Raw genomic sequence first — 14610 nt, forward strand, 5'->3', positions numbered from 1 at the left:
TTTATAAGGCAAAGACTAAATAAATTGCAATAAATATGGCACTTGGAACAGTTTTAATGCTGGATAAAAACACAAAACCAAAGATGAGATGTAATTAGCAAAAGGCACAAGTTATTGCCCATGTTTTCTCACACTGTGATTCATTTCTATAAGATCTGTGTCACCACATTAGACTAGTCACTGTCCATGTTTTCCAACACTGTATTGCCTTTATTGTTTCAAACTTTCTAAATCAGGGTAAATGTATGTATTTATATTTAATCAAAACTAGCTGTCTAACTTGTGTTGAGACCATAACAAGATAATTAGCCTTATAGTGTTAAAGTTTATTCATTAAACATCTGAATTATGCATTCTTAAATATAAGTATATTTTTTCCTCTGACCTTGGAACAACACTAACCGAGCAGCAGGTGCTCACTTCATTGAAGTAAGGCAAAAAGCTCTGAAGAGGTTCTTGACACTCGTGGATAGACATCCAAATATATATGACCACTCACTAACTAGTTCCTTCCTAACATTCTTAGGTATGGTAAGCAAATTTTCAACTTTCATACTTTACTGCTGTATGAAAATATTGAAGGAATGAGACATGTAATAACAACTGATGTAAGAAGAAATTGGGGTAAATAACTCATGTTATAGTGTAGTAATGACTAGTGTGAGATCATTCTGTGGTTAGTGTGTGATGTTATTGTGTAAGAATGACTAATGTAAGATTATTCTGTGGTTAGTGTGTCATGTTATAGTGTAAGAATGACTAATGTAAGATTATTCTGTGGTTAGTGATGTTATTGTGTAGTAATGACTAATATGAGATCATTCTGTGGATAGTGTGTCATGTTATAGTGTAAGAATGACTGATGTTAGATTATTCTGTGGTTAGTTAGTGATGTTATTGTGTATTAATGACTAATGTATGATAATTCTATAAGTTATTTATAGTATAGTGTAGTACTGGCTAATGTAAGATAATTTTGTGGTAGTGATGTTATAGTGTACTAATGACTTATGTGAGAAAACTCTGCAGTTGGTTAGTGATGTTACAGTGTTTTAATGCTAGTGTAAGATGATCCTGTAGTTAGTTGGTGATGGTAATGTAAGATAATTCTATGGTTACTTAGTGATGTTTTAGTGTAGTAATTACTAATGTAAGATACTTCTGTGGTTAGTTAGAGACCTTATAGTGTAGTAATGATTAAAGTAGATCATTCTGTGGTAAAATAGTGATATTACAGTGTAGTAATGACTATTATAAGATTATTTTTTTGTTTGTTAGTAATGGTATAGTGCAGTAATGATTGATGCAAGATCATTCTGTTGTAAGTTAAATAGTCATTACCACACTATAACATAACTAAGATACCTTTGTGTTTTGTTAGTTTGTTTATCGTGTAGTAATTACTAATGTGAGAAAATTTTGTGGTTGGTTAGTGATGTTATAGTGTTGTAATGACTAGTGTAAGATGATCCTGTGGTTAGTGTGTGATGGTGTAGTGTTGTAATGACTAATGTAAGATACTTCTATGGATAATTATTGATAGTATAGTGTAGTAATGACTAATATAAGATCATTCTGTGGTTAGTGAGTGATAGTGTAGTATTGTAATGGCTAGTGTAAGATCATTCTCTGATTAGTGTGTTATGTTATAATGTGGTATTGACTAATGTAAGATAATTTTGTAATTAGTTAGTGATGTTGTAGTGTAGTAATGACTAATGTAAGATAATTATGTAGTTAGTTAGTGATGTTATAGTTTTGTAGTGACTAATGTAAGATACTTCTGTGATTTGTGATGTTATAGTGTATTAATGACAAATTTGAGATATTTCTGTGGTTTGTTAGTGATATTATAGTGTAATTATGAGTAATGTAAGATCATTCTGTTGGTAGTTAATGATGTTATAGTTTAGTGATGTTTAATGTAAGATAATTCTATGGTTAATTAGTGATGTTGTAGTTTAGTGATGATTAATGTAAGATAATTCTATGGTTAATTAGTGATGTTATAGTGTAGTAATTACTAATGTAAGATACTTCAGTGGTTAATGATGTTATAGTGTAGTAGTGACTAATGTAAACTTTCCAACAATTTATTGGAAATGAAGTTTACTGCACTAAATATGATGTAAAACCTAATTAATGTTACTGAATATTATTTAAAACCAAGGGTGCTGGTGGCATCAGTTGACTTACATCAAACATTTATCTCTAGGAATATGAAATTGATAAATAATTTCATTTTTCTAAGAGAAAAGTGTTAGATAATATGTTGTAATAAATAACATGTCTGATGAAAACTAGTAGATAATATAGTTATAAATAACGTGTTGCATTAAAACCTTTAGATAATATGTTATAAATAACATGTCTGACAAAAACTCTGAGATAATGTATTGTTATAAGAATGTGACTGATCAAAATTGTCAGATGATATGTTCTTATAATAACGTGTCTAATGATAACTGTAAGATAACATGTCTTATGAAAAGTGTTAGATAATATGTTGTTATAATAACGTGTCTTAGAGAAAACTGTTAGATCAGTGGTTCTTGACCTGGGTTCAATCGAACCCCAGAAGTTCGGTGAGTCAGTCTCAGGGGTTTGGCAGAGGTCAAGACACACACACTGTGTTTGTGTCCGTTCCGTTCACCCCTCTTGTAAGATTCGTGCTGTCATGCTCCACTTGGCCATCATTGGCTGTGGCTGATCACGTCACATCACTTGGCCTTAATATCTGTGCTGCAGGGAACTTCATGTGCTTAGCAGTCGACTTGTGACTATAGTAATTGTGCATCATTTGTGATTTTTTCCTAATTTTTTAATCCCTTCATACTAACTATGTCGAGCAAAAACAGAAAGTGGTCGGACGAATATATACAATATGGATTCACATGTATAACGGAACATGATGAGAGTCAGCGTCCTCAATGCATGATTTGCAATGCCAAGTTGAGCAATTCTAGTCTAGCATCGGCAAAACTAAAAGAACACTCCATAAAGCTGCATGGAGATGGGAAATACAAGAACACAACGCTTGCTGAATCCAAGGTAAAGAGAGCCAGGTTCGATGAAAAGGTTACTTTGCCTGTTCTTGGCTTTATACCCACTGATCCTCACAGCATCATATGAAGTTGCGAACTTGATCGCAAAGCAGGGCAAACCACATACCATTGGTGAAGCACTAATAAAACCAGCTGCATTGAAGATGGTGAATATCATGCTGGGAAAAGCTGCTGAAAATAAGTTATCCCAAATTCCTCTTTCAAATGACGCCATCAGCAGCAGAATAGATGACATGAGCAATGACATCTTGGCTCAAGTAGTTGCAGATCTGATTTCAAGCCCAGCAAAATTCAGCCTTCAACTTGACGAGACCACTGACATTTCCAGTCTTAGCCAACTTGTTGTATTCATGTGCTATGTGAAGAATGATGAGATAAAAGAAGATTTTGTATTTTGTAAGCTTCTTACAATAACAACTAAGGCAGTAGACATGAAGAAACTTGTGGATGACTTCTTCAGAGACAATGATCTTTTGTGGGATATAGTTTCTGCAGTTTGTTTGGATGGAGCTCCAGTCATGCTGAAACGAAACTGGTTTTGGTGCGCTGGTGAAAGCCTATGCACCACACATCATTCTAACGCACTGTGTTCTGCACAGGCATGCGTTGGCAACAAAAACCTTGCCTTCAAAATTGGCAGAAGTATTAAAAATTGTAATGGAATGTGTGAACTTTGTGCAAAATAGTGCCCTGAAGCACCGCATCTTCAATGAGCTGTGTAATGAAACGGGCTCAGGATTTGAGGTACTTCTGTACCATTCTAACATTCGGTGGTTATCCTGGAGAAAGGTGCTGAATCGTGTTTTTGCCTTGCATGTGGAAGTAGCCCTGTTTTTGCGAGAGCACCAACATTGTCATGCAGATTGCTTCAAAAAATCTGAGTTAATTCTCGTTTTGATGTACATGGTCGATACCTTCAATGCTCTCAATCAACAGATGCAGGGCGGTGGAGTCAACATCATCAAAGCAGAAGAAAACTTGAAGGCTTTTAAAAAAAAACTAGCATTATGGAAACTACGAACAGAGAATGATAATTTTGCAAACTTTCCCCTGCTGGAAGACTGTGTAAGTAAGATCAAAGATGTGTCTGAAATTGCCATGCACTTAGATGAGCTCGTAAAGTCTCTCAATGGATACTTCCCCACCAGAGAGTCATATCCAGCATGGGTGAGACAGTCGTTTACGTTTAGTGTTGCGACAGCAGATGTCAATGATGAATACCTCGACAAAATCATTGAACTTCAGCAGAGCCAGGTTCAACAACAACGCTCTCAATGTTTTGGTGTCACCAAATCGTAGCATACCCTCTTATTGCTAAGAAAGCCCTTGAGAAACTCATGCCATTTGTTACAATGTATCTTTGTGAGCAATCCTTTTCAAGGATGGTAGACATAAAAACGAAGAAAAGGAACAGACTTTGTTGAGAAAATATGAGAGTGGCACATTTCTGAACTTGTCTCTGAAAGGCAACAGCAAAAGTCACATTAATTTGCAGTAAATATTCATTGAGTTATGTTTTTGTTTTTGTGTGAAATTCATGTTTTGTTGGTTTTGTTCTTTGAACACAGTGATATTGTGTGCAACTGATGCATGGTTCATCTTGTGCACTAATAAAATATTTACTTATGTTTTGAATTTGAAAAAATCATATTTTATTTTTCCAATTTTTCCAAGTACAAAACTTCCGGGGTTCAGTACCTCCAACAAGGTTAAGAACCACTGTGTTAGATAATATGTTGTTATAATAAGGTGTCTCATGAAAACTGTTTAAAAATATGTTGTAAATAACGTATGTGATGAAAACTTTTAGATATCATGTTATAAATAACGTGTCTGTGAAAACTGTTAGATTATGTTGTTATAATAACGTGTCTGAAGAAAAGTGTTGGATAATGTGTTGTTATAATAACTCGTCTAATTAAAAGAGTTAGATAATGTGCTGTTATAATAACGGATCTTATGGAAAGTGTTAGATAATATGTTGTTATAATTACGTTTTTGATGAAAAGTGTTAGATAATGTATTATTATAACTCGTCTAATTAAAAGAGTTAAATAATATGTTATAAATAACGTGTCTGATGAAAACTGTTAGACAATAAGTTATTATAAATAATATGTCTTGGAGAAAACTGTTAGATAATATGTTAAGAGAACATGTGTGATGAAAACTGTTAGATAATATGTTGTTATAACAACATATATCTGGTGAAAACTGTGAGATATTATGTTATAAATAACGTGTCTGATGAAAAGTGTTAGATAATATATTGTTATAATAGCATGTCTGATGAAAAGTGTTATATAATATGTTGTTATTATAATGTGTCTGGTGAGAACTATTAGATATGTTGTTATAGTAACGTGTCTTGGAGAAAACTGTTAGATAATATGTTAAGAGAACATGTGTGATGAAAACTGTTAGATAATATGTTGTTATAACAACATATATCTGGTGAAAACTGTGAGATATTATGTTATAAATAACGTGTCTGATGAAAACTGTTAGATGATGATGTTATAGTAACATGCCCAATGAAAAGTGTTGTATAATATGTTGTTATTATAATGTGTCTGGTGAGAACTATTAGATATTATGTTGTTATAATAACGTGTCTGATGAAAACTGTTTGATAATATGTTGTTATAAATAACGTGTCTGATAATTTTCAGAATGTTCAACATGGTCTCAAAGAAGAGTTTCTTTCTGGACCTGAGTTTTCTACTAATAAACTAGCTCAAACAGTTGAAGTAAGTTGTTTTCGTTAATATGGTTATGTTTTTCTTGTATTACAAAAATATATTATTAATACTGCTTGTAAGGCGAGTCATAGTGAAACCAGTTTTTATGTTAAAATGATATTGAATAAACAAATCAGTTATTTGTGTGACAAGCACATATGATATAAATTTGCAATGCACTGTCATGTATCAGTACTACATGGCTTTTATTAGACAGTGTAGTGCAAGAAAAAAAATTTTTTTTAAGAAAAGTACATAAAATCTCATTTTGATGCAATGTTTTTATATACTGAGATCATGAACAAAATCTGTTGAGATCAGGGATTTAGAATTTCAAAGATGGGGATATTCTTTGTACTTAATGGCATTAGGAAAAACGTAACGTGGATGAACATGGAGCACCAGGACCATCCAGAGAGAGATCTGTAAACAGATATACCCCAGCTGTGGTGAACAAAGTGTTGCATTTTGTAACAGATATAAAGGCGTGAATACAAATGTCAGTGACAGAAGTCATACACGTGTCCTAAAATGAAGTAAGCAACATAATGAAGAAAAATCTCTTTTAAGAAAAGGAACACAGAACGTATGCACAAGTTACTTCACAAAATATTAATTGAAACTTTTAAAGACCTCATGTAGCTGGAGAGTAAAATTGGTATTCATATTCTTCTTTACAAAGAGGTACCCAAGTCATCAGAGAACATCAGTTCCTGTGAATTTGTAATATTGAAATGGGCTCTGGTAAACTGTTGTCCTTATACACTGCCCCCCCAGTGGCACAGTGGTATGTCTGCAGACTTACAATACTTAAAACCAGGTTTTGATACCTGTGGTGGGCAGAACACAGATAGCCCTTTGTGTAGCTTTGTTCTTAATTGCAAACAACTTCATACACTAGATGGATTATGGAGACCATTCAATAAAGAGTGGTGTGGTTTACTCATGACAAGTGTATGATAAACCTTTTTGCATTGAAAACTATGCAGTAAACTATTATTAAAATGCAAAATCATTAGATTGACCTGAAATGACAACACAGAATGTAAAAATATTCCAAAATTAATTTATTATAATATACTGAACTTCTGCAGAATACCAGAAGTATTTATTGTGTTACTATAAATTATTGCAGAATTTTGGGAATATTTATTGTGCTACTGTGAATCTATTATTTTATAGTCAATTTTGGTAGAATGTCAAAGATTTATTATGGTACTGTAAATTCCAGGAACATTCATTACATTAGTTTGAAGTCTTGAAGAATATTATGAACAATTGGGTTTTTTATATCAGGCTTATGTTTGTACCTATCTCTTCATTATTTAGTGCATAAAGGTGTCTTCAAGAAGACAAGGAGCATGTAACAGTGTTGGACATGTCAAATATACAGTTACTGAAATACAGTTATATACACTTCTGAAAAACCCTATAGGACTGAATAATCAACGTAATGTTAAAACCTCTAATTACTAGTGTCATGTGAAAAAGTTAATTAATTATAAACATGGCTTGTCACCTTAGAAAAATATTCATTTCATCCAGCATTTTGTAACTGAAGCCTGCAATCACAGCATTAAGTGGGTGTTATTGTGTTATGTATCAATGTACACTGGAATAAAAGTAGACTTCAATCAGAGCATGATATGGGTGTTATGTATCAATATACACTGGAATAAAGGTATACTTCAGTCACAGCATGAAGTGTGTGTTATTTTGTTATGTATCAATGTGCACTGGAATAAAGGGTTACTTCAATCACAGCATGAAGCAGGTGTTATGTATCAATGTACACTGGAGTAAAGGAAGGCTTCAATCACAGGATGAAGTTGGTGCAATGTATCAATGTATACTGGAATAAAGATAGAATTCAATCATAGTAAAAAGTTGGTGTTATCAATGTGCACTGGAATATAGGTAGCCTTCAATCATAGTATAAAGCAGGTGTTAATGTATACTAGAATATAGTTAGACTTCAATCATAGTATAAAGTGGGTGTTGTGTTATGTATCAATGTACACTGGAATAGATGATTTCAATCATGGCATAAAATGGGTGTTACTATATCACATCAATGTACACTGGAATAAATGAAGACTTCATTCATGTCATAAAGCAGGTGTATTGTGTTATATATCAATGTACACTGGAACACAGGGTAAGCTTAGAGAATCACATGGGTGGCATTGTGGTACAGAAATTATGTTGTGAATCCACTAAGTTAGTGTGTCATTCAATTATTAACTTGTAAGAACTCAGTTGTGATGTTTTCACTGAAGGTTGATGTATAAACTTATAAACACAATTTAACTTTTATTTTTACCATTAAATTCAAAACAACTGTATTAATAAGTGATTCCTAAAGCTATGATCAATAGGCTTTGGTGAGAGAATTATGTGTTTTAGTGAAAATATTATCTAGTATTTTGATTTTGTAAAGTGAAAGCTCTTATCTTTATCTTGAAGTATCTTACAGGAGTTGGTTCCCCTTGACACATCTATACAGTCCAGACTAGCTCGTGACCTGATGAAGCAGGTACACTCCAGTGTCATTAAGCTACGAGATGCTGCTGAGAATATCAAGGAACAATCAGTAGAGGGTGCTTTGGACATGCTCACATTTGGAAGAGAGTGGAGGTATGTAAAGTAAAACATTGTACAAAGAAGAATGACACTTAAACCAGTGTTGATGTTTGTAAAGTAGAATGTTGTACAAACCAGAATGACACTTAAACCAGTGTTGATGTTTGTAAAGTAGAATGTTGTACAAACCAGAATGACACTTAAAACAGTGTTGGTGTTTGTAAAGTAGAATGTTGTACAAACCAGAATGACACTTAAAACAGTGTTGATGTTTGTAAAGTAGAATGTTGTACAAACCAGAATGACACTTAAAACAGTGTTGGTGTTTGCAAAGTAAACACTGTACAAACAAGAACCCCTCAGTGTGGATTCCTGTATGTGGTGAGGGGACTTACCAGGGAAGGTTCTGTTTTCAGTTTGTATCCTCTGGAATTTAAACATCCACCCACGTGTTTGCTGTGCATGGTGACCCATGAAGGGGAGGAAAGGATCCTGGTGGTTGATGGGTCCAACCCTAACACACCACGTTGGCCTTGAATTCCTGTAGAAGAGCAGCCTTGGGGTGGATCCCCTAGGATCAGTTAGCTGGTCCACTTGTGCTAAGGTCAACAAAGTAACAGTGTTGGATGTTCTCAACGGGTGTTGTGGACAATGTATCTGATGCTTGTGTTTGGGTATATAGTGCTCATGAAACCCTGGTGTTGCTGCAGTGTCCTTGTTTGGCACTGTATTGCATCCCCTCATAGGGCTTCATGGCGGTTGGAGTCAGTGTGCACCAAAATATTCTTTAGTTTTTATTATGGATCTTCCAAATAAAAACTTAAATAAAATAGTGAAAAAAACATTTCGCAGGTACACAACAACGTCTTGAAGATTCTGAGCAGCAATCTTCAACATCTATAATACCTGTTGTACCTCATTTTCTTATACTACATTCTCTTTCAGACAAATCTTTAGGGCAAATGTCTCACTTTTTCATTCAGAAGGGACTAGAGGAACTTGCTGGCTCCCCAAAGTCAGTTAAAAAGCTTCGATCTGGTGACATATTGGTGGAAACATCCACTTCTCAACACAGTGAAACTCCTCTTGCATTCAAAGGAGATTGGGGATATACCTATTGAGGTTATGCCCATGTTACTTTGAATTTGACATGAGGAGTTATTGTTGAAATGGATTTGAAGAACATCTCCAAGTCAGAGATTCTTGCTGGTTTCTCCCCCCAAGGAGTTTCTACACTGAGGCATATCTCCACTCTCAAAGATGGTGAATTACGATCCTGACCAGTGTCCTCCTTCTGACATTTACATCACTGCATCCACCTGCCACCATCAAGGCAGGTTATCTTAATTGCAAGGTATGGCCATACATTCCAAACCCTTTTCAGTTTCAGTGATTTGGTCACTTGAAGACATCTTGTCGTGGTTCCTTGATGTGCGCTCACTGTGGTGGCAAGGACCATGATGCCTATGAGTGTGAAACGAACCCTCATTGTATCAATTGCAATGGCTCTCACTCGTCCTACTTTCATTCTTGCCTGAAATGGTTGGAAGAGAAAAAGAGATGCAGCATTTGAAAACAATTCAAAACATTACTTATCCTGAGGCTTGAAAGTTGCGCTCCACCACTTCATCTTGGATGTATGCTTCTCCACTTTGTTCCACTACTACAGTGAAAGTGCAGACATATCTCTCTGTGCCTTCAAAAGAATCGTTCTCAAGCCAAATGAAAAGTCTTTTCACCTCCATGGTTAAAAAAGTTGATGAATCAACATCAACACCCATCTCTGTCCCTAACATACATTCCAGCAAACCCCAAGATCCACTTCCTTTGGTTCTGGCTATGAGCATTTCCTCAGGTACATCTTCTTCTCCCACCCCAAGATGCAAAACAATCATTCGTTCACGTTCTAAGTCGCAAGAATCATCTTCCAACAACAATTACCTGCCCAATCGAATCCGAGCAGGATCCATAGAGTTTGACAGACTTCCGTCAAATAAAGACAATAAAGAAACAAGATGTGGATGTAAACAGAAGGGTTCTCCACCCAATTTGCCTACACATAAATAAAAATGGCCACCTTGATACAATGGAATTGTTGAGGTTTACATTCTTATCTGGATGGCATCAAAGCGCTGATTGCTTCCTTCTATCGTATATGTCTCTCCTTACATTTCTGGAACTAGCCGATACAGTCACCTTTTGGCAATTTACTTTGTACAGAAATAACAGGCTGTGTGATGGACGAGTGTATGGAGGGGTGGCACTGTTGGTTGATCAGCATGTGCCCAGCCTGTCTTTGCCACGACACATCCTTGGAGGCTGTAGCCATCTGTGTTTCCTTGGATTGTACCACCACTGTTTGTTCTCTCTACCTGTCACCTGGAGAGACCTATGACCAATCAGAACTTGATGATCTCATTGAACAGTTGCCCTCTCCCTTTTTAATCCTGGGGGACTTTCATGGACATCATCCCCTCTGGAGAGGTGCTAATATTGATGAGAGGGGTTACTCCATGGAGCATATGCTCTCTGATCACAACCCTTCTCTTTTCAGTAGTGGTTCTTATACTTATTTTCATACACCTAGCCAGTCCTTTACAGTTATTGATCTCTCAGTTTGCTCCCCTTCACTGTTTTCCCACTTTTCATGGTGGGTTGACAATAACGAACGAGGCAGTGATGATTTTCCTGTAATTTTGAGAGAGGTTGCCTGTGGTCAGTGCCACCCGACCTGTGACCCCCAGTGGAAGCTGGATCAAGCAAACTAGCTCCCTTTCACTGCTCTCACAGAACTTGATCCTGCCATTGTCTGTAAGCTATCAATAGATGACTGTGTGACAGCAGTAACTGACTGTATTATACAAGCAGCTGCTCAGTGTATTCCTAAATCCTCAACGTTTTCCGCGATATCCTCGTTCCTGGTGGAATCCTGCCTGCCACATGGCACGGAAAGCTCAGAAACATGCATGGGATACTTTTCGTAGGTATTCCATACTTTTGCACCACATCTCTTTCCACATGCTCGGTGGGTAAGACGTCAAAGCTAGAAGGACTCTTGGATGACATTCAAAACCATCATATCTTTCACCACCAGTTCCCAAGTCACATGGGACAAGATTCGAAAGTTCAGTGGGCAATATAATTCTGTCCCCCTCTCGATCTTGCTCTCTGATGGCCAGGAATTAGTTGATACTCAGAGCATCGCCAATACTCTAGGTGAAAGTTTTTGCTGGGTATTTAGCACTTCTGCTTCTTCCTCCACCTACTTATCCATCAAGACTCAGGGAGAGTGATCACCTCTTTCCTTTTGAGCTGATTGTCTCTATATTCTAATTGTCAATTTACTCTGGTGGAACTCAAACTGTACCTTTATCAGTCTGGCAGTACACCAGTCAGACCTGATGATGTACACACTATGAAATGCTGCACAATCTATTACCTGCTTCTCTTGCTATTCTTCTGATTGTTTTTAACTGGATTTGGCAGAAGAATATTTTTCCTGATGCCAGGCTATTGTCCTAGCTTTCTCTAATCCTGGGAAGGATCCCAAGAATCCTTCAAATTAGCATCTAAATGCTTTCACAAGCTGTCTCTGTAGCCTGGTGACAGGCTATTGTCCTAGCTTTCTCTAAGCTTGGGAAGGATCCCAAGAATCCTTCAAACTACCATCCATTTGCTTTCTCAAGCTGTCTCTGTAAGACCTCAGAGGGGATGGTTAATGCTCTTCTTGTTTGGAGTCTCAAATCAAACAACCTCCTCTCACCCACCCAGTGTGAGTTCCGACGACAGCACTCCACCATGGATCACCTGATTCGACTTGAAACGTCAATCATAGAAGCCTTCTCAAATGACGTCATCTTGTATCAATATTCTTTGACATTGAGAAGTCTTATGATGCAACACGGAGGTATGGCATTTTGCAAGACCTCCATTTATATGGGTTACATGGTCATTTGCCCATTTTTATTTGAAATTTTTTAATGGACAGGCAATTCCAAGTTCATGTGGATTAGACACTTTCCCGTTCTTTTCTGTGCTGTGTTTTGAGTGTCACACTTTTCAGTATAAAGATTAATGCCATCACTGAATGATTTCCTCTTACTGTTGGAAACAGGCTCTATGTCGACGACTTTCACATTTCATGTCAGTCATCAAACATACGATATATTGAGAGACAACTATAGACTGTCCTCAGTCATTTACTTCAGTGGACCACAGCAAAAGGTTTTAACTTTTCTCTCTCTAAAACTATTTGTATGCACTTTTGCCACCAATGAGGCATTCAACCTGAACCTGAACTCTGTATTGGTGTAGTTGTGCTACTTGTGGTCCTTGAGACAAAGTTCTTGGGGCTTATCTTTGACCATAAGCTGACCTTTATACCACACATCAAATAACTACGGGTCAAATGTACAAGAGCACTGAACATCCTCCGTGTCATCTCTTCCACCACTTGGGGAGTGGATAGATGTTGTATGCTAAAGATATATCATGCTCTTATTTGCTGGAAACTCAACTATGTATCACTGCTCTATGGCTCTGCCAGAACCTTGGCCTTAAAGATGCTGCACCCCGTTCATCATCAGGGACTTCAGCTCTGCACCAGGGCTTTCTGCACTTCCCCAGTTCAGAGCTTATACACAGAGTCTCATGGAACCTCCTTTGCACCTGCTCCATTTGCAACTGTCATTACTGTATGATTCGAAACTTCTTTCCTTACCAAGGCATCCTACCTGGGGTTCTGTTTTCCTTCCTCGGTGGGCCATGCTTTTTCAGAACAGACAGTCGCTATTGCTCCTTTTGGCCTTCATATCCAGGAGCAGTTGGATGAATTGGGTCTGTCCTTAGATAACATTGCTGTATCAACTGGTTAGCCCATCCCACTATGGATTATTACAATCCCCAAATGTGGCCTATCTTTTAGTCATCTGAGAAAAGCAGACACTCCCAATTGGAAATACTCTCTGTTATTTGCTGAACATCTTTTGAACCATCCTCCTCATTTATAAGGTGTTAATGTTTGTAAAATAGAACATTGTAGAAACAAGAATGATACTTAAAACAGTTAATGTTTGTAAAGTAGAATGTTGTACTAAGAAGAATGACACTTAAAATAGTGTTGGTTTATAAAGTAAAACATTATACAAACCAGAATGACACTTAAAATAGTGTTCAACATATTAAAACTAGAAGTAAACCACTTTATAACATCAAAATGTTATTTAATTAGATCCTTTACAGTTTCTTCATTAAAACACAAACCTAAACTGTGAACACAAAGCTTCAAATGGTTTAAATAATAAGTTGTATTTGAATCTGTAATGTGCGTTTTTGACATAGTAAATTAAAGTGTTCTTGAAATAATTAACTGCTACCTGTAGTGAAGAATAGTTCTATTAAATTTACAGAGTGAAATAACAAAAAGATTCAGTACTATTAATGTCTTCTATACACCAGTATGAACTACAGAAGTTAAGTCAGAATGACACATGGTGTTTGAATGCTACAGAAGTCAAGACAGACAGAAAGCCTTTTAAGTGGCTAACTGATATGCGAATAACTTTGATATTTTACAAAATTCATAAAGAATTTTGGGTTGTGAAAAAAAAAAAAAAAAAAAAGTTCAAATTAGGAAGGAAAATGAGAAGAAAGAAAAGGAAATAGTATAATACAAAAAGCAAAACTGTATGTTGTTTGTGGGTTTTATCACTGAAGCTGAGATGTCCTGCCACTGTTAACTTTAGTATAATAATACAAAGCTATATGTTGTTTGTGGGTTTTATCACTGAAGCTGAGATGTCCTGCCACTGTTAACTTTAGTATAATAATACAAAACTGTATGTTGTTTGTGGGTTTTATCACTGAAGCTGAGATGTCCTGCCACTGTTAACTTTAGTATAATAATACAAAACTGTATGTTGTTTGTGGGTTTTATCACTGAAGCTGAGATTTCCTGCCACTGTTAACTTTAGTATAATAATACAAAGCTATATGTTGTTTGTGGGTTTTATCACTGAAGCTGAGATGTCCTGCCACTGTCAACTTTAGTATAATAATACAAAACTGTATGTTGTTTGTGGGTTTTATCACTGAAGCTGAGATGTCCTGCCACTGTTAACTTTAGTATAATAATACAAAACTGTATGTTGTTTGTGGGTTTTATCACTGAAGCTGAGATGTCCTGCCACTGTTAACTTTAGTATAATAATACAAAACTGTAT

General features: G+C 36.1%; 1 protein-coding gene across 6 annotated transcripts in view; it reads left to right on the forward strand.

Annotated features, from left to right (window-relative positions):
• The window catches only part of LOC143233785 (sorting nexin-8-like), a 34981-nt gene that overhangs the window by 13647 nt on the left and 6724 nt on the right, over positions 1-14610 (forward strand). For all 6 annotated transcript variants that reach the window (XM_076470447.1, XM_076470443.1, XM_076470444.1 and 3 more), the window contains 3 exons: positions 410-531; positions 5738-5815; positions 8283-8443. In XM_076470447.1, the coding sequence (XP_076326562.1) occupies positions 410-531; positions 5738-5815; positions 8283-8443 (361 nt within the window). The remainder of the gene's footprint in view (positions 1-409; positions 532-5737; positions 5816-8282; positions 8444-14610) is intronic.

Source organism: Tachypleus tridentatus, chromosome 12, assembly GCF_004210375.1.
Source record: "Tachypleus tridentatus isolate NWPU-2018 chromosome 12, ASM421037v1, whole genome shotgun sequence".
In the NCBI taxonomy this organism is placed as follows: domain Eukaryota; kingdom Metazoa; phylum Arthropoda; class Merostomata; order Xiphosura; family Limulidae; genus Tachypleus; species Tachypleus tridentatus.